The sequence below is a fragment of the Macrotis lagotis genome, chromosome X (assembly GCF_037893015.1).
Source record: "Macrotis lagotis isolate mMagLag1 chromosome X, bilby.v1.9.chrom.fasta, whole genome shotgun sequence".
NCBI lineage: Eukaryota > Metazoa > Chordata > Mammalia > Peramelemorphia > Peramelidae > Macrotis > Macrotis lagotis.
The window spans coordinates 418,506,692-418,528,521 of record NC_133666.1 but is presented as its reverse complement, the minus strand read 5'-3'; the positions used below and the strand labels follow the sequence as shown (position 1 = coordinate 418,528,521).

The 21,830-nt window shown below is 37.9% G+C and overlaps 1 protein-coding gene across 1 annotated transcript in view; it reads left to right on the top strand.

The window, feature by feature from the left end:
* Window positions 1–5,650: 5,650 nt before the first annotated feature.
* Window positions 5,651–21,830, top strand: part of RAB2A (RAB2A, member RAS oncogene family) — an 89,644-nt gene continuing 73,464 nt past the window's right edge. The window contains exon 1 of the mRNA XM_074202722.1: window positions 5,651–6,138. Within this exon, the coding sequence (XP_074058823.1) occupies window positions 6,093–6,138 (46 nt within the window). The 5' untranslated portion in view covers window positions 5,651–6,092. The remainder of the gene's footprint in view (window positions 6,139–21,830) is intronic.

Here is a 21,830-nt window from a genome sequence, read left to right as displayed (position 1 = left end):
ATGTTTTTCTACTGTCTAAGGAATAAAGATGAAGTGACTAACCACCATCATATCCTCCTAAACTCTGTCTCTCTCCCTCTACTTTCTCTTCTCCCCTTCCCTTCTTTCTTCTCTGATTATACCAAAAACAGGTGTTGTTTACCTTTAGGAAAGCACATACACTTTTCCTTCATACTACTTTCCCCTCAAATTTTACTCCTATCTTTCTCTAACTTATTGCTTAAAATATAAAAGACTACAATTTTTAAAAAAGAAGGAAATTGCAATAAGGTACCTTTTATTACTATTGTTGCTGGATGATTGGTGTAGCCAAATTGAGATCGAATGCTGGTGAAAGTGAATGAATTCATATACAGCTCTGAGATTTTAAACTGCTCAGGATTTATTATAAAAGACTACAAAGTGTACAGATTAAACCATTTTCTCCTCCAGTAAGCACTTTGAGAATAGACTAGGCAAGTGTGTGTGTGTGTGTGTGTGTGTGTGTGTGTGTGTGTGTGAGAGAGAGAGAGAGAGAGAGAGAGAGAAGACACAGACTGACACAGACAGACACAGATAGACAAAGGATAGACAGCCAAAAGGGCTGGCTTAACCCTGCCACATAACATAGAGGTCCTATGGTTGTCCAGGAGACCTGGAATATCCAATGTTTAGAGAGAATTGACTTTTTTTTTTTTGTTGCTCAGCCATTTTTAATTCTGTCTGACTCTTCATGACCCCATTTGAGGTTTTCTTGGCCAAGTTCCTGGATGATTTGCCATTTTCTTCTCTACCTCATTTTTTACAGATGAGGAAACTAAGACAAACAGGGTTAAATGACTTGCTTAGGGTCCTACAGTTAGTGTCTGAGACCAGAATTTAGGAAGATGAATCTTCTTGATTTTAAGTTGGGCACTCCTAACCAATTAGCTGCCCTTATAAATACATACATACATATATATATAGATATAAATATGATATGACATTCTCTAATAGTCAAATGTTTTGTAAACATGAAAAGGCAGTCTCTAAATGAAGAGATAAAAAACTATCAGCTATCAAATGAAAGGATCCTCTTAATCACTAATAATGAGAAAAATACAAATCAAAATATCCCTGAAGTTTTATCTCACAACCATCAAATTGGGAAGCAGACTTAAATTATAGTAAACTAAAAACCATAGGGTGGAAAAGATATTTGGCTGCTGCAAGGTATTCAGAGATATTAGTTTTAAGTTGCACTAACTTTTAAAATGAAGAACTAATTCAAAATGTAATACATGGGTCTTGAAATGTCAATTCACTGATATTTAGGGCATGTTTTCAGGTAGTAATGAAAACAAAATTTTTTGACTTATTTTTCTAATTTCCATCCAGTTTCTGATTTTTATGACATTAAACGCTAAATAGAAATATATTCTATGCCATGGTGGTTGAGAAGGTCTTAACAGTAGCTTGAATAAAACAGAGATTAGAAAGTAACCCTCTCACCACAATCCCTTCCAGGCTTATCACTATCCATGATCCTCAGAAGCTGGCAGTTAGAGGATATCATTAATCATAAGAAAACTGTAATAGTGCACCTGGTAGGAGGTAGAACATATGGGCAATGAAGCTGTAAAAGTTGGGAATTGAACAGCACTTCAACTGAAAAATTAGCATATTTAGAAATTATAAAATTCAAAATGGTTTAATATAAAGAATACAAAATGAGTAACTAGTAAAAAATTTTCAGTTCTATTTAAAAAATTTAGAGTCACATTGCTAAGCTCCACTTATTCTATGATATTACTCTTATTATTGGTGAAGAAAAAACTTCAGTAAAGACATATTGTACAGTATTAACTACAGACCACATAGACAAATTGGGATCAATCTTGGGATTTAGAACTGGAAAAAATATAAGAGAACAGCTTTGTCTAAACTCTTAATTTTGCAAGTGAAGAAACTGAGACTCAAAAAGGTTAAGTAATTAGCAAAAATAAGATTTGCAGAAATGTTCCAAATGATTCTCTTTTATTAAATATCCACCCTTTTATTGATGTTTAAGTTTGCATGGTATATCATTTCACTTGCATCTTAAGCTTTTTTGCTTTTTCATAATATTTTACTATATTTCATTTTACAATTTCTAGTGGAAGAAAAATATTCTTATTTTAATCAGATTTCCTTTCCATTTGAAAGCAAATGATCTCTTCTGGAATTTCTTCTGTTATTAGAATTATAAAATCTTATTTTGAAGCATAGGCTTTTTTTTTCCCTTTTTTTTCTTTGTGCTTGTCTCTACACTTCTCTTCTTTGAGATCAGTAAGTTTTGTTTGATAGAAATGATGTTATTTTAATGGTATTCATTTTTAGCTTCCTTTCTTCCTGGCTGTCCTTAGGTATTATACATTTGTATTCCTAATCCAATTCTCCCTTTTGTCTATTTGGAGAGATTTGCCACCATACATTCATTTTTTTAATGTGGATGTTATTTCTTCTCTACTGTTCATTATTTCTACCATTTGACCCCTTTTAACATTCAAAATTCTGATTTCTCCCTTAAACTGTCTTGGAAAATCCTGCTGGCAGTTTAATGTTCCCTTTGATCCCATAGGCTTTTGTATTTTGACAGAGATTGGCCTTTAATGTTACAATTTTAAAAAAAGATTTGTAATCTTTTGGTTTTTTGCTATTCACATTCCCTTCTAATTTTATTATCTTCTTGGTTGTTTTATCTGCTTGTTCTAGTTCTTTAATTTGTTTTCTTTTTGAGTTCTTTGTAGCTTTTAGTCTCTTTTGTTCATTTACCATTGCTCATTTCTGACCTCCATCTTTGGTGGTAGGTTTACTACAGGGCTAGATCTCAAAGTTGTTTTATACTCTTTCTCTATTTGACTGGTCTTGTTCTAGTGTCTTCTAATTAGATATCTGGTTGTGTTCAATCAATATCTGCACCTTTTTGTAGGATCTGGGTGTTCCTGACAGATGTTCTGAAACTTTAGGATTGTTTGACTAAGGAGACCATTCTAGATAGATGACATTTTAATGATTTTCTCCCTTCCGTGCATGACTGAGCAGAATTGAAGTCAGATGTGCAGAGAAACATGATTATAGTGGAGGAGGGCAGAATTATATACTGAACTATTTGTGTCCAACCTGAGGTAGAACCTTTTGAGATCACATAGATCTGCTCAGACAGTTTGACACACTGTACATTGATCCTGACATTGAGATATTATTTTGGCATGCAATAGCATGTGTCCCAAAGCATAACTTAATGAGTTTTGTTTTGTGTCCTCCTGGAACATGGAGATTTTTAGGGGAAGGTGGTTGAGCGAGTACTTTAAGGTTTGATAATCTCCACAGTTAATATATATGGCTATTACCTTGGAGAACTTCTTATTTTACTTTTCTGTAGCAATTGCTGTAGTTGTTTTACCTCCAGTAGAGCATAGTAGCTCTTTTTTTTGAGAGGAAACTGGAGACTGGTTATGTTAATCACATGACCTTCATAAAATATTCATTGAACCTAGGTCCTTTGACTCTACTATATTCAGTGTTTTTCCCCATTATATCTTATCATAGTTGATTTCTGAGAGTAACCATTACTGACATAAGCAGTGGAATTTATATAACTGAAAGAAAGAGTATCTTTCAACTCATTCCCTACAAACAGGAGTAAACTAGGGACTTGGTTTGGTTAAGAGCAAAAGAAAAGAAATGAGCAGCTTAGGTCTTCATATCCCTCTTTATTTTGTCCTCCCATTAGTTGAAAGATATAATACTAGATGAATCACAGCTATAAGTCTCTTTAAAATTGTAGAAAAGTTTCTTTACATAGTAAGTGCTTAATTGGTGTTTACCCATGAAAAAAATGAAAATCAGGTTGCTAAAATCCTGACAGTTGATAAAGTGCCTCTGGTCAAAAAGTGAGGTGGAGTATTGTGGAGAGAAAAAAAACTGAGAATTTTTAAATTTTGAATTTTAAAGGATACATAAAATATTTGCTATGAAATATTTAAATAGTCACCCATGCTTTTAGGTTCCAAAAATAATTTCTAAAATCTTTGCAATAAAAACATTGCTATTTCTGTATAGCTAAGTTAAGTAATATGATGCAAGTTTTCAAGGATGAAATCACCTTGAATTAAAAGGCAATTCAATATAGTCCCTGTTTGTTTACTCTCTGGGATAGTAGTTCCTCCTTTATTCTAGAAGACCAATGACATCAAAAGGGTTAATGTCTTGACTTTCTGGTGAATTAGTTTTAAGCCTCACTCACTCCTGCAGAGTCATCAAAGTCCAGCAGCAAGATATAAGTCAAGAGACTGGCAGTGGCCCCAGAAACAGTGGATAACCTTGGTCTTTCTCCTGAAAAACTGAGGCCATGCCCTTTCAATGCCTAAGGGCTAGACAAGAACTGAGACAAAAGATGGCCTAATTTACTATCAAGAAAATATCAGTCTGGGAGGGGATAATTGGTTCATTCTTTTTTTTTTAGGTGGTTTTTTTTTGCAAGGCAACGGGGTTAAGTGGCTTGCCAAAGTCATACAGCTAGGTCATTATCAAGAGTCTGATACCAGATTTGAACTCAGGTACTCCTGACTCCAGGGCTGGTGCTCTTATCTATTGTACCACCAAGCTGCCCCCATTGCTTTTTTTTTTTAGGGTTTTTTTTTTTTTGCAAGGCAAATGGGGTTAAGTAGCTTGCCCAAGGCCACACAGCTAGGTAGTGTCCGGATTTGAACCCAGGTACTCCTGACTCCAGGGTCGGTGTTTTATCCACTACCTAGCCACCCCCCCACATTGCTTTTTGAATGAACTAAATGTTAATATCTCAAAATATGATAATTTTGTCAGCAAGTTTGCTCAAAACACATTTTTGTGTTCCTAAAGAAATTTTAAATGTATAAAAGCATTGGAGATAAAAAAGTTTTTGCCCTTAAGGAGCTGATATTCAATTAGGAGAGTATAATGCATATAGATGTAAATAGGAAGAAGTTACTGGAACTTATAAGGCTCAAATATAAAGAGGTGACTAAACTTAGTGTTGAATGAAGCTTGGAATGTATAATGAATTCATTGCAAGCATGGAGGGCAACCTTTAAGAGGGTAGACCAAAGAGGGCAAAGAAAGGCAGGCCCACATTGTGTGTGTGTGGGGGGGCTTTAAATGGGCACCTGATTTTACGTCTAGAAGGAGACCCTCTAGAGTGGCTTTTGCAGAAGTTATGCTGTTTGGTCATGAGGACCTGAGGGGGCTGTGCCAGAGGAAAGAAGAATCTAGATGGAAGAGGTGGAATGAAGAAGACCTGGCAACTGATGAGCTTCGGAGGGCGAGGGGACGGGCAAAGTTAAGGCTGTATCTGAAGCTGGGAACTGGGGTACCAAAGTGGCGCTCGGGAGAAAGGCGGCCCGGCCTGGGGGCTGCGGCGTTCTTTCGGGCGCGGGGCAGCCCCCTTAGAACGTAAGCTCCGGAGGACAAAGGCAGCTTTTCCCCCTCCGCCGGTATTCCAACAGCCGCAGCCTTGGCATCCGGCCCGACCCGCGGTGGCAGGGTTTCCCAAATGCCGGAGACGGAGCGGCCGCCGGGCTGCCGGGCGCAGGCCGGAAGCAGCCGCCGCACTTCCTCCCAGCCTCGCCGGAAAGCGCCGCACACCCGGCTTGGGCGTGGCCCCGCCCAGCGCGCAGCGGGTTCGGCCGGCGCACGGCCGCTGCGCGCGTGCGCGAGGAGCGCCCCTCCCCCGGCCCGGCCGCTGCGCCCGCGCTCTCCCCCTCCGGGCTCGGCCGCTCCCTCAGCCTCCCTCCCTCCCTCGCTGGGCTCCGGCTCCGGCCCGGCCCCGCCCTCCGCGGCCGGCGCAGGGCCCTCCTCCTCAGTTCCTCCGCGGCCGGCGCGGCGGCTGCTCTTCCGGGTCGAGGTCGCGGGGGCTGGGCCGGGCCGGGAGCTTCGTCTCGCCTCCGCCGGTGTCGCGTCGGGCTCCGCGCCGCCGCCGCCGCCGCCTCCGAGCGCCTCGTTTGGGCGGGTTCGCCGGCGTCTGGGATCGGAGCGGGGCCCGGGCGGGGAGCCGCGGCTCGGGGGGCGGAGGCGGAGGAGGGGCCGTGGGCCGGGGGCTCGGAGCGGCCGCGGCCATGGCGTACGCCTATCTCTTCAAGTACATCATCATCGGCGACACAGGTGAGCCGGCGGGCGGGCCGGGGCGGGTGGGCCGCGGCCCCCGGAGCCCTCGGGCGCGGGGCCCGGCGCCCGGCGCCATGGGCGCGGGCGCTCCTCCCCCGCCCGCCGCTCCTCCTCCGCCCTCCCCTCCTCCCTCCGCGGCTCCATTTCCGCAGTGCTGGAGCCGGTGACGTGGGCGCCGCGAGCGGCCGCCGCGGCCGGGCCTGGCCCGCGCCCCCTCCCCGCCCCCGCCTGCTGCTGCGGCTCCGGGCCGGGCAGAGCCCCCGGGCCGGCAGAGCCCCCGGGCCGGGCAGAGCCCCCGGGCCGGGCAGAGCCCCCGCCTGCTGCTGCGGCTCCGGGCCGGCCGAGCCCCCGGGCCGGCAGAGCCCCCGGGCCGGCAGAGCCCCCGGGCCGGCAGAGCCCCCGCCTGCTGCTGCGGCTCCGGGCCGGCAGAGCCCCCCGGGCGGGCAGAGCCCCCGGGCCGGCAGAGCCCCCCGGGCGGGCAGAGCCCCCGGGCCGGCAGAGCCCCCCGGGCCGGCAGAGCCCCCGGCAGAGCGGAGCGGCCTGCCCGCACACCTAGAGACGTCACCCGTGTCGAGCTGGCCCCGAAGAGCCTTCCCTGGCCTGCCGGCTGGCCGCTGCCGCCGGCTCTTGTTTTTTTGTTCTTATTTTTATAAATTAATTGCAGTTTTGTAAATTGATATGTGACCCCCCCCTAGAATTTGGGGAGGGTCCCGTATCACAGCTATTGAAGCCGGCTTTAGAATTTTTTTTTAGTTGTTACAGATCCCAGCGCCACATTGGACTATTAGGATTTGGGAAGCCAGTGGGATTCGAACCTCCCTGTGCAGCCTTCTTATTCCTTAGGCTCCTTCCCTCCCCTGCCTCCCCCCACTCTACTTCTTGCCGCTACTTACACAACACACTCCCAGCTCCCTACTTGGCGCATTTTTTCTCGCATGTCCTCAGCCCTGGACTTTAAGTTCCATCTAAAAACCTCACCTTCTAAAGAAAGCCTTTCTCTACTCATCTTAATGCCTCTGTTGAATCCCCAATTTTTGTTTCTACAGTTGTTTTCACGTTAGACTGGGAGCTCCTGGACAGCATTGACTATTTTTTTTGGTTTGTTGGGGATTTCCCCCCCATTCCTATCCTTTCTATCCTTTTGTACCTGCCACATAGGTGCTAAATATGTTTGTTGACAATTAGGCTTTTGCCACATGTTGCTATGCTACCAAAAAAAAAGTTCCTGCTCTTAAGGAGCTTAGGTTCTCTTGGGCCAACTAGGAGGTAATTTATGAGAGACTAAACTTTCTTTTTGAAGTAGCTAGAAATAAAAAAAAAAGTGTAAAATTATACCTCAGAATATGTTAGATTGATTGTACCTGAGACTAATCTTGAAATCAGCTGGCTTAATATTTGTTTTGGTATTGCTTTGAATCTAATAATAAGACAACCTCATTCAGGTGTAAGTTAAATCGATGTCACAACTTCCAACTATTAATATTACAAGAGTCTGATTTCAGTCACAACTCTTGCACAACTTTTGGATATATTCTTGTAATTGGCCCTGAAGGTTGCACTGAAGATGACAGTACTTAATAGTAAATTTACAAAAATCACTTAATTGAATAGAAGAGGCACTAAAACACTGGTAGAACCATCAAGTTTTTAGGAGGTATGGTAGAAATAGTATGCTAGATAATTCAGTTTCCTGGACTTTTTATTTGGTAACACAGGCAAATTTCTAAATTTGCTGTGCCACACCTGAGTTCAGGCTGAACTAAAACTAGTCTATCCAAGTGGTCAGAGATAGGAACTAGAAGGTGAGAAATCTTTGAAAAATAACATTTTAGATAGCCAAGTAATGAAAGCAAGAGAGTAAAGAGAGAATAGCCACATGACTGTCCTTGGAGAGAGGGGTCTATATTTAGATGGTGTTGGTTGAACTTAGACAAAGCAACTTCCATGAACCTTGTCTATTCCCACCAAGCTCTCTCCCTTTTCCTTGGTCACTTAGCTGCTAAAGTTCTGCTCATAAAGGGCAGATCTGATTACATCACTCTTAAACACTAAACTTCAGGGATCACCTGTTACTTTTAGGATAAATTTATACTCTTTTTAAAACCTTTTATCACCTTGGCCTTAAAAATGTTCTTAAAATTATACCTCAGAAGGTGGACCCGAAACTAATTGTGTTACACATCTTTTGAACTTTGTGTGTTACTCCTTTTCTTGAAATTCAAGATCTTAACCTCTGCCTTTGCATGGGTTGTGCCTATGCCTGGAATGAAATCCCCATCCCCCCCACCTTAACTTCTCAGAATGCCTTGGTTTTTTTTCCCAAACTTCCACTCAGCTTCACCTTCTTTCACAGAAAACTTTTCCCTATTTGCTCTAGTGCTTCCCTTTTTCCTTACTATTACTTTGTATTTATAAAACATGGTATGGTGGTAGAAAACAGGTTTAGATTTTACTTCTGATATATTTTCTGTGTGACCCTAGGAAAGTCAATCTCTCAGTTCCCTAGTTATCTCTAAGACTAAGTTGTAAAGATGTCAGTCTTCCTGGGAGTTTTCCTACTTACAAAATCTTACTACCAATGAAATCAAAGGTCCAGTTCCTATCCCTTATCTTCTTTGATAGAATATAAACTTCTTGAGGGTAAAGATCATTTTACTTTAGCCTTTGTATCCCCCCAGAGCTTAGCACAATGTCTGGCTCATGGCAGACACTTAATACCTTGGATAGGCATGCCCAGATTACTTACTGCTGGTGTTGCAGTTAGCAAGCATTTGGTGCTTAATAGTAACAGTTTCCAAGGTGCTGGCAACACAAAGACAAAACAACACAAAGACAACACAAAGCCTTTAGGTTCCTTCAGTGTGAAATCTCTGAGGTCTTGCTTATTGAATAAAAGTTAAAGTCCTTGTCTTGGTTCCTCTTTAACTTCCACCAGCTAGCCCTAACATTTCCAACCTGATTTTTTTTATATCTTACTGTCCTAGGAGAAACACTTCGGACAATCTAACCAATTTACCACTCCTTGAACGAAGATTGTGATTTCTTGTTCTACAGATCTTTGCTCCTTCAAAAACATTATCCTATAGCTTAGAATTACTAATATAAAATTTAAGTGTCCCCCCCCTGAACTTTTCCTTCACACTTCTATACTACTTAGTTTGCACCATTCATATTGATGAGAATAGAAATTTAGAGATTGAAGGGACCTTATGGATCTAGTCTACATCTTTTTTTTTAGATGAATAAACAGGCTCAAAGAGGTTAAATGACTTGCCTAAGTTCACATAAGTAAAACTCTGATTCCAAATCTATTTCTTTTCCCTTGCACCATGCTCAGTTATTAAGTTTCTACAATATGCCAAATACAAATGCAAGTCCTAAGAGCTCCTTCCCTCTTTAGGGTCAGGTAAAGGAAGTCCTTGAGTGATGAGGCATGGCTAGCCTGGGTGCTCTGCTTAAATGCTCTGCTTCTGAATAAAGAATCTTGGTTGTGGTAGAGGAAACTCTGGATGCAGTCAAGAAAGGAATACTTCTAACACATACTACCTTATACTGTAAACAGGGAATTTACAATACAGAAAGGGGTGGAAAAACACTTCCATAAATGCTATGTATCAGTGCTCATATTACAAGCTCAACAAATACTTTGAACATAATAGAAACAGAATTCAGACAGATGTATGGTAACAATATGTGAAAAAAGAACATAGAGTCAATTTCAAAGTTGAGTTTGCCACCATATACCAGGTTTTTGGTAGTGTGATGTTCAAAAGGCATTGTAGAACAGTCCCAGTTCTACTTCTGACTTAAATGCCTTTTTCCTTGCCCACAAAGTGGATTTCCTCTGCCCATTTTTTCCTTTTATAGAAGTGAGTTTAAATTTTAAAAATATATGACTACTTCATTCTTTACATAAACATCATGTAAATGAAGAAATAATTTAGAGTATAATAAGTATTTTTTTTTTGTTTTTGCAAGGCAATGGGATTGACTTGCCCAAGGTCACACAGCTAGGCAATTTTTAAGTGTCTGAAGCTGGATTTGAACTCATGTATGTATACAGAGTTGGAATTTATCTTCTGAAACCTAGGCTTATCAGGTTACAGAGAAATAGAAAAATATGTGGAAACCCAGACGTTGTCTTCCTTGATGCAGTCAGAGAAGGGAAATCTTTGTTATATTCTTTTAAAAAATATTTTTATTGATGTCTTTTGTTTCTTTTAACATCATCAATTTTTCCCCCCTATCTTTTCCCCTCCCAGGAAGCCTTTCCACATAATAAATACATTGTTTCAATATACTGAAAAAGTCTACAAAATAATGTGCTGTGGGCCGTTTTTGAATTTTCCACATCTGCAAAGTAGGTGGGGTTAGGAATGTCTTCATAATTTTGCAACATTCACTTTATTTTTTTTTTAATTTTTTTTTACTTACATTGTTGTGGTCTTTGTATTTTGTTTTCTTGAATGTTTACTTCTCTGTATTAGTTCATGTAGATCTTTTGATACTTCTCTAAATTCATCACATTCATTATTTCTTACAGCATATGTTCCATTCCATAGCCATTCTCTGTTTGATGGGCTTCTACCCAAACATTTCTTTACTATAACAAAAAAGTTCTGCTATAAATATTTTTGTGTGTTTGGGGCCCTTTTTTGTATCAGTGAACTCTTTGGGGTATAACCTGGTAATGATTAGAAGAGTTTGTATGATTCCAAATTACTTTCCAAAATTAATTGACTGCAGCTTCACCAGGAATCCAGTGAGCTTGTCTTATAACCATTCTAACTTTTATCATATTGGTCTTTTTTTGGTTGATAATTTGCAACGGTGTGACTTGCAAAAGTGACACTTTTAGACTTTTGTTCATTTTTCTCATATTAGTGATTTGGAGTATTCATACATGGTTTTTTGCTTTGTTTTGTGTTTCTGTTTTTGCAGTTCTTTTGTGAATTGTTCATATTCATTGACCACTTATCTATTGGGAATGATTTTTTTTCTTATGTGTTGAATTCTTATGGAAGGTAGGAAGACTCCATTATATTCTTGACTATTATATAATTGATTAATCTTAAACTTTTATTCTACCACTTTAGTTTCTCTAAGCAAAAACATGGAACTGGTTCTTTCTGCCTCTTAATATTTTTCGATTGTAGCATTTTTAAGACACTAGGACAAAAGCTGTGTATACCACTATAAAGTTCAGAAAAGAAGCACTTCTCAGCTAGAATTACTGAAAGGAATCAGGGGAAAGTCAAATTAAATGATGATTGATTCAGATGAAAATCAAAATGTGGATCAAATTAAAAATAAAATAATCAAATATCCATATTTCTCAAATGTAGCATTTCCTAAATCTGGTAAGATTGCACTTTGAGTTGTTAATTTGTTGACTTCTAAATATGCTGTTTAAAAAGTAGCATAATAGGGGCAGCTTGGTGGTGCAGTGGATAGAGCACCAGCCCTGGAGTCAGGAATACCTGAGTTCAAATCCAGCCTCAGACACTTAATAATTACTTAGCTGAGTGGCCTTGGGCAAGCCAGTTAACCCCATTGCCTTGCAAAACCTTAAAAAAAAAGTAGCATAATACAATGGACTCCATCTGGAATCAGTGCAGAGTTCAAAACGCAGCCCCATTACCCTGCATTTCTCCTTTCTGACCTTTAGATTCATAATCTCTAAAATCAGTGGTATATTAAATGACTTCTAAGCTATCATTTAGCTCTAAACTGGTGGAGTTTGATTCATTGATATGATACTTTTTTTTCCCCAGGATTGCAGATCACAACTTATTCATGCCTTTGCATTTTTGTATGATTCTTGTCCATGTCCTCTCCTAACTTATCCAAAGAGAATCCAATCAATATCCTTGGAAACTTTCTCTAGGACTCTTGGTAATTCTGTACATAAAAATGAAGCCCAAGATTTTCCCCAGATATTGCCACTTAACTGTCCTTTGTTTTCTTCTCTTACATTTCTCTAACATCCTTCATATTCAAGTCTAAATTTGAAAGTCTAAATTTGTAACTTGTTGCAGCCTGCTTATGTCTCACTTCACTTATGCTCTTTGAAGGACTCAACTTGGATTCTTCAGAGACTCAGTCCATGTCTCATTCATGTAATGTCACTGTAAGAGTATTAATTAATTTAATAGATGGACCTTTTTTTTCCCAGGGAATAACCTGGGTCATTCCAGTACTGACAATTTTCCAAACTTAGTTAAGTTTACTCTCTCCTCCTATACATCTTTTATACAATAAGCATTCCCTCCCACTTCTTATTATGTGACTGGCACTGTGCTAAGTGCTAGAGATACAAAGAAAACAGGACTGCTCTCAAGAAATTTACCTTATAATGAGGAAGATAACATGTACATAAATAAGTATATAGAAAATACCTACTAAGTAGACACTGGTAACCCTCTGGATAGTCTCTAGCAAGAGAAGGGGACTGGGATAAAAAGACCTCTTTTCCAATACCTTTCAACTGGTCTTAAACCATGAATTTTAACATGTGTATATAACGTATCCCTTTGTTTAATTCATTTTGCATTAAATCTATTTAATTTTGAGACTACTACCATTGTTTTTAATGTTGATATGGCCCAGCCAATAAGCCACATAGATTCCTTTATTTTAGTTTATTTCTGTAAGGAACATTTTGTAATTGAGTCTCTATAGATATTGAGTCTACTTAGTAAATTGATCCACAGGTATTGCGTGCATCTTATAGAATTCCCTTTATATTATGGTCTCCTGAATTTAGTTGCTGCTGTGTAAGAATGCTATTGATTTTAGTAGGTACGACACTGGTTTTTTTAATGTTTTTTCATCACATGAACTTTTGGAACTTTATATGCCCAGGTACTTGAAATATTTTTATTTCAATATTCCCTTTCTATTCCCAAATCCCTATTTTCCTTCACATATATAGCAAATATTTAAATTTATATGGCAGGGGGGAACACTCCAGAGGTGAAGAAAGGTGATTGAATTAAATTAGACCAGGCCAGGGTTTCTATCACGAGTCTCTATCATCCCTCTCAGTACTTTTCTCACAACTCTCATATCACAAGGTTACTCTATCAGGTATTTTAAAGGATATTACAATAGACTTATTCTTTGTTGCCCCCCCTGATAAAACCTTGAGTACTGTTTTGATTTTTTTTTAAATGAGTTGACTGGTGTGGAAATATGTTTAACTGATAGGTTAATGTATATATAATACTTCAGTTTACTTACTGTCTTGGAGGGGCAAGGAAAAGAGGAAAGGAGAAAAATTCGGATCTCAAAATATTACAAAAATAAATGTTGAAAACTATCCTTACATGTAATTGGAAAATAAAATACTACTAAGTACAAAAAAAAAATACATGACAGAGGTGGGTGCTTTTATTCAGAACTCATTTGACTTTAGTGCTGACCATAAATAAGGAACAAAAAAAAAGGTTCAGTTGTCACTGGCCAGCTCACTGAGTTTTCTTTTAAAACTAAGATTCTATATTCTTGTGAACCTCTGAGATTTAACATATAACCTAAAATAGCTATAGCATTCCTTTACAGTTTGTTATGAATTTACCATTCATATATTTATTTCAATTTTTTTAAGGTCTTTTTTTTTTTTTGTAAGGCAGTGGGGTTAAGTGGTTTGCCCAAGGCCACCCAGCTAGGTGTCTGAGGTCTGATTTGAACTCAGATACTCCTGAATCCAGGGCCGGTGCTCTATCCACTGCGCCACCTAGTCATCCCTCAATTTTTAAAAATAAATGTTTTGCTTTGTATTTCAGGATAATGAATTCTACAAGTTTTCTGTCTGAAAGTGAAATAATAAAGGATATATATCTAGCAAATTTTGAGGAATTGTTAGAAATGATTGTGAATAGCATGCTTTGTTAAATAAGCAAAATTAAGCACCAAACTATAAGACAAAACTATGGGTTATGTGTTTCCTTAAACACAGTGTCCCAGAAATCTTAATCTCTTAAGGCTACTAAACTAAAACTACTTAGACTTTTGGGACATTCTTTATTTAGAACTTTGAAAACAAAATCTGCTGAGAATTTCTACTTTGTTCTGTTTGTGTTGTTTATTGATAACTAGTTGGTAGATTTTTAATCTTCATTTAAATGCATATTCATAAGATTATAGAATCATAGAACTGGAAAGCAGTGTTGAATAAGTTGGTTTTGGGGCAAGTGGTTGTGGCTCTTATCATTGAGATCCTTTGGGGGGGGGCAAGGCAATGGAATTAAGTGACTTGTTCACAGTCACACAGATAGGTAATTAATAGGTATCTGAGACTGGTTTTGAACTCAGTTCTTCCAGACTCTAGGACCACTGCTCTATGCACTGCACCACCTTGTTGACCCTTTACCATGCCATTCCTACAGGGTTTTTGGTTGGTTTTTTTCCTTAAAAAAATAAATTACATAGATTTAAAATTATTTCCCTGACACTAGAACAATTGGAAAGAGGGGAGGAGGAAAGACAAACTGAAGCTTAATTTTTCTTTTCCCTAAAGTAGGTTTATATGCTGACCATTTTGGATTTAGAGTCCGGAGAACTGTGTTAACTTTGAAGTTCTACATTTACTGTCTTTGACTTCAGACAAGTCCTTTGACCTCAGACTTCGAGAATAGTAGGACGTCTTTCCTGCCTCACTGCTTGGTCTTCCTTTGTAAGGATCAGATGAAATAATATATGCAAATTCCCAATATTAGCCATGTTAAAAAATAGTCTCAATCTGTACTGAATTCATCGCCTTCCTCTCAGGAAGTATTTTGTCTTTTCATGAACCCTTTGGAATCATGGTTGGTCATTATGTTGATTAGCATTTTAAATCTTATATTGTTATTGTATAAATTCTCCTGATTCTGAATAGCTCACTGCATTAATTCTACTTTTGTTCACTTATATTAGTTCATATAAGTCTTCCCAGGTTTCTCTGAAACTCACCATCAGTTCTTACATTATAATGGCATTTCATCATATTCCTAAATCATAATTTGCTCAGCTTATTCCCCAGCTGATGGACATCTCTTCAGTTTTCAGCTCTTTGCCTCTGCAAAAATACTTGATAGTATTTTTGTGTGTGTGTGTGTGTGTATGTGTGTGTGTGTGTGTGTATAATTCCTTTTCTTTTTGTGCAGTCTTTTTGCAGGTATAGATATAAGGTATTATATGTTCACTTCTGTGTTAAAACACCCTCTTTCCTTTAATAATAACAATTCAGAATTTTGTCAGGAATAAGTCTTGTTCATGTGTCCTTTTTTGGGGAGGGGAGAAAAAAAGATCAGCATTTCACTTCTACACCTTTCTTGTTTTCCGACATCTTTTAAAGATCTTAGTAGCTCAGAATTCATATCTAACAAAATAGTTTAGCATTCTAGTATGTATTTCATCCAGATCTAGTGTTTAGATTTCAGTGAGAGCACCTGGATGGATGATAGTTCATATCCTTATGGATTATTAGCCATGAGGATCATGAGCAGATTACCTAATCTCTGTGAGCCTTAGTTTCCTCATCTATAAAATGAAGAGAATATCCTTAGTACTACCCCACAAGACTGTAGTAAGGGTTTAAAATTTAAAGCACTTGTGACACTTAGTGATTTTTGTCCTTCCCTATTGCCTATATATGTTTTCTAGATGACACAATGGTTTGTGTTAGGTGGACTTGAGTTCAGAACCAATCTCTGACACTAACTTTGTGACCTTGGGCAAGTCACTTAACCTTGATTGCCTTGCATCCAGGCCCATCTTCAGTCAACTTCACCACTAGACCCAGATGGCTTTGGAGGAAAAAGTGAGACTGGTGACTTATTAGCAAAGCACCCCCTCACTGAAATCCAATTCATGTATACTTGATGATGTCACTTCCCTCATGATTCACTTCTTTGGAAACAGGATAAATATCCTGTTTCCTCCCATATACAGGAAGATCAAAAGAGTGAAAACAACCTCCTTCTTAGGATATTATATATTATAAAACATACATGCAGATTATGTATCATATCTAGAAATTAGAGAAAACAAAAGTAGGATTTCCAAACTTTAAGCATAAGGTACAAGTAGATTTCATTATATGTAAAGATAAAGACTGAACATTTTACAAAAATTGTACATTGCAAAACATAAGAGAAAATCTTCAGGTCTTTTGAGAAGAAATACAGTAAATATTGAATTTTGGAATATCTATATCTAGGCCATAAAGTTTGATCTAATCATAGCTGATTTCTAGGTATCTGCTCCCAGTTCTCTTAATTGCAAATATTCCTAACCCAGGCATGTTTGTTATAAAATTAGCCCTCTTCTGGTTTAACCTTCATTTCCAGCCTTTTTTGCTCTTCTCCATTTTAGTCCTTTTAATTCAGCCTGTATTCCTTTGCAATGCTTTTCCAGTATCAAAAAAGACATTTAGAGTGTTTGGAAATGGTTTCTATGAATATTTAGGTTTTGCTAAAATTGAAAGGTTCAGAGTTGGTAGAGGTGCTGAACAGATTGTGGAAAATAATCTTTAATGGCTTTCTGGAAAGTATGGGAGAAGAATTTCATCCTCTTCTGAACAACACAGGATCAGTCTTTGAATACTAAATTCTCTGGTTTTGGGGTTTTTTTAAGTTTTAAGTAGTGCTATAATCACTTTGGATGTAGAGTACACCAGTGCTAGGAAGAGATTGGTAGGAAATGGGGGCAGCTAGGAGGCCTCAGTCACTTAAGACTTACAGAGCTGTGTGACCTTGGGCAAGTCACTTAACCCATTGCCATGCAGAAGACAAAAAAATAGTAGGAAATGGCATTGAAATTGAATCCATATTTTGAAATGTTTTATCTCATATAATTAATTATGAGAAATGAGAAAGAATCATAAGATCATAGAAGGGACTTGAAAGATCAGCTAGTCTAATCCCTTCATTTTCAGATGAGGAAACCTGGAAATTAGATAATTAACCCTGTGTCACATTAGAGAGAGAGAGAGAGAGAGAGAGATATCAGAAATAGTATTTGGATTCTGGTCTTCACTTAAAAGTACATTTTAAAGTAAAGGCCTGTTTTTGAGAAATGGCTAAATACAAGGTGGTACATAAATGTAAAGGAATATTAATTTTCCAAAGGAGAAATCGGATGAAGAATTAAGAGACGCATAGAAAGGCAACATGTGAATTGATAGAATGAAATGGACAGAACCAGGAAAACAATATAAATTACGCGGTGAGATCAACAATGTAAATGGAACCAAGAAATTCCTGGCATTTATCAAGATTAATTCTACAGAAGAGTTGAGAAATAATAATCATAAAAGCTAGAATTTATATCACCTGTCAGGCATGGTAAGGTAGGTTGTTTTTTATTTTGCAGTTGAGGAATGTGAAAACAAGGTTTAAGTGACTTGCTTAGGTCACAAGGTTAGTAAGTACTTGAAGCCAATTTTGAACACAGCTACCTTCATGGCTCTAACTACTGCCATTTAAAACGCACTCCCCTCCTTTGCACAGATTGGTGTTTACATCCTTATTACACCCATACTAGCTAGGACTGTTGTTGTGATGTTTCATTTTGTTGAACTGTTATTTTTCTCTTCTAAAGTTTTTGTTTAAAAGGATAGTTCACTGAAGGACATATTTGAAAATGAACTGGCAGATCTATTGATATTAACATTACTTTTAAAATTTTACTGTAGAATCTCTTTGGCCTATTCCGAACTTATTCTTTGCTTAGATTTGTGTTTTTTTTATTGCACATGAATGCTTATATAAAAACAAACATAATTTTAAAAATAAAGTGCATTTATATTAAATTTTTTTAGGGTTGTTTTTTTTTTTTTTGCAAGGCAAATGGGGTTTAGTGGCTTGCCCAAGGCCACACAGCTAGGTAATTATTAAGTGTCTGAGACCGGATTTGAACCCATGTACTCCTGACTCCAGGGCTGGTGCTTTATCCACTACACCACCTAGCCGCCCCTAAAATATTTTTAATATGAGGTTTTCAGTTTTCATAGTTGAAATTTTTTTTAAGAGACTGTAAATAAATGATTCTGCTTCTTTGCTTAGGCAAAAAATTTTTTATAATTATCCACATTTTCATTTTGTCACTTTATTGGATAAGATCTAAAGATTTAAGAACCCTTATTTCATTTAAAATTATTTGGTTTAGGAGTTCTGTTTTATTTCTTGACATGAATTTCTAAGGAAACTAGTCTAGAAATAGTGACTGCACTTTGATTTGATATTTTATTTTGTCATTAATTAGTATGGATGATTCAATTAAGTTGTGTTTTAAGTATTGCAAATACTGCTTTGAAGTTTAAGGAAATTAAGATATTTTGTGGTCATGTTCAACACCAAAAAAATCTCGAGTCATTTTTCAGATGTACTGATTTAGCTAATTAATTTGCACAATCCACAGAATTGCCAGATATAGTCAAGCCTATACTCGTTGGAAAATATTTTTTCCCATTGGGAATTCTCCCGTTTTGTAATTCATATAACTCTCAATGACATAATCCAATAATGATCAATTAGGACATTTTCAAAGATATTCTGTTTCATACATTGAAAAATTCACATTATTGTTGGCTGTCATTACACATATTTATATTTCTGCTAATAGGGAGACAAAGGCTGGTGAATTGCTTAAGTTTGAGAGTTCTGAGCTATACAGCAGGACAAGAGTCAGTAAACATCACAACAGCAGTGTTAGCTAGTATGGATGTAAACACATAATTGTGATTTTCTTCCACCAATCTGTGCAAAGGAGGGAAGTGCATTTTAGGTGGCAGCAGTTAGAGCCATAAAGGTAGGAAGAGCTGTGTTCAAAATTGGCTTCCAAGTACTTAGTAAATCCAACATCAAAATGGTGAAAGTGGGCAGGTACCAGACTGCTTAAGGATAGAGGGATTGGCCTAGGTCAGAAACAAGTAGGTCAAAGTTTCCATGACAATCATTGTCTTTGATAATGTCTTTGAGTGATAGCCATACCTCTAATCTGAAAGAAATAGGGAGACAGTCTTTAAAAAGAAAAGAAAATTTTTCTCTCTGACACATGTTGTGTATTTGCTTATCCTATTCTCACTTCTTTCAGTCAGTAGAACAAGTTTATCCATTTTCAGTTTTCTATATGGATTTTTCTAAACAGTTTATAAAGTAGTAAAGATGATTTTTTTACTTTTTAATTCTTCATACTTTTTTGATAGTTTGTTTCATATAGTAAATATGAAAAGTTAAAAATAAGCTTGATTCAATTATATGATATGAAGCAGATTTTGTAGAAATTATGGCATGAAGAAATTACTATTTGTCTAGTATTCTTGAATTAGGAATTTTGTTTCATCATATGACAGAAGTGGTAGAATGAAAAGAAATTAATTTACTTATTATCATAATGGAACATGTATGGAGGGTCAGTTTATTGAGTATAATCAGTTTTCATTTTATGAAATAGAATGACTTTGATGGCATTAGGAAACTACTTAGTTCCTAATATAGACACATTTTATTACAAAAAATTTTGTAGAAATGCATCTCCCCTGGGTGGATTTCATATTATATCAGGAATTTATTGATTTAGTCATAAAAATTGTCGACAATAGAGTAATTTTGTATAAGAATGTGATCTGGTATCTGTCCTCAGTCTTACCAAAATGAGCAAGGATCAAATCTTTTTGATTCTGTCACTGTAGCTAATAATTATGTCAGAGATGTTGTAAAAGGAGGTTTGTTTTTTAGGAGGTTGTTTCAGATAATGTCTGAGGTGCCTTCAAACAGCCAACATTACATGATTCTAAGTAACAATCTTCAAATCCCATATTCCACTTTCCTCATGTGTGAAGCAGCTTTTGCCAGAAAAATCCAGTTTTATGAAAATGAAAAAAAATTGGAGGAAAAATAAATTTGTGTGATAGTATGTAGTGCCTTCCTCTTTCCCCTCTTGGATATTCTTATCACAAGAAACTGGCATTTTGCTTTTTTCATCTTTAGGTCCTCCACACCAACAATGTGATACTTTGTATTTCTTTTTGTGAAATTTCAATGATATTTTCTTTGTGTTTGAACTTGCTTGTTAAACTTCAACATTCAGCAGAAGTTTATCTTAAATTTGTATAAACCTTAGGGCATATCAAACAGGTTTGGAATTTTCATGATAAATTTCTTTTCTGTTAAAGATAGATTACAGGGGCTGCTAGGTGGCAGTGGATAAAGCACAGGCCCTGGAGTCAGGAGTACCTGGGTTCAAATCCAGTCTCAGACACTTACTAATTACCTAGCTGTGTGGCCTTGGGCAAGCCACTTAAACCCCGTTTGCCTTGTAGAAAAAAAATAACCTAAAAAAAGATAGATTACATCAAATTCCAGTTTAGCAAATTTGTCTCATTTTAATCAATATCCTTCTAAAAATTTTACACTTAACTGAAATGTTTAAACTTTCAAAAATTTTGAAAGAATTTAACTTGGAGTATTGGGTTTGAATTTGGATCTTGTTCTGCCCCATACTCCCCTTGTGATCTTGGGCAAGTCACTTTATTTTTCTGGGTATCACTTTCCTGATCTGTAAAACAAGGGACTGAATAACCAAATAAGATCCTTTTCAAATCTAAGTCTGTGATTCTCTTACCTAGCTTTAAATCTTTTCCCACTCTATTCCACCCTTTGTTCAGCTGAATTAATCTTCCTAAATAAAGTACTGATCTTGGACCATTTTATTCTGAGCCTCTCCCCTTCCCCCCCCCCCCCAATTCAGTAATCTTCTATCCCCTTCATTCAAAAATCTTCAGTGACTTCAGTGTCACTTCTAGGGTCAAATTAAAAATCTTTGTTTGACATTCAAAGCCCTTCATACCTGACCCCCTACTATATTTACAGTCTTTTTATACCTTATTTCCTCTTTCCCCTCACTTCCCACCTGTCCCTAATGTACTTATTTGGCAATTCAGTGAAGCTGACTTCCCTGCAGTTTCGCACCCTAGATACTCCTCCAGACTGGACATTTTCCACTTGTATTCCCAACTCTGAAGTTCTCTGCCTCCTGGTTTCCCTTTAAATTTCAGCTAAAAATTCCATCTTCTCCAACAAGGTTTTTCTAACACACACACACACACACACACATTGCAGGTGCAATATAATCTTTTTTTTTTCAAGGCAATGGGGTTAAGTGGCTTGCCCAAGGCCACACAGCTAGGTAATGATTAAGTGTCTGAGACTGAATTTGAACCCAGGTACTCCTGACTCCAGGGCTGGTGCTTTATCCACTGCGCCACCTAGCTGCCCCGCAATATAATCTTAAGATTATATTCTGTTTATCCTGTATAGATCATGTTTATGCATCTCTCTCCCATTAGACTGAACTCTTTGAATCTAAAGACTAGCTAACCTTTGCCTTTCTTTGTAATGCCAGCACTTAATTCCACCCAAATAGTAGACTCTTAATAAATGCTAATTGACTGACTCACAAATCCTCCCTTCAATAATGTTTTTAGGACTGTCTGGAATTGATAAATTCATCAGCCTGCTCACCTTCCTTTTTTTGAAAATTGGGGAAATCTTTGCCCATATAGTCCTAGTGTCATCATTTCCATTATCATGTTTTTTTTTTCATCTTTTCCATTGTCCATAAATTTTCCAATGTTGTCTCAGTAATCACACCAGAACCAGCAGAACTGCTAATGGAAGTTACTTTTAAAGTCTAGGTCCTAA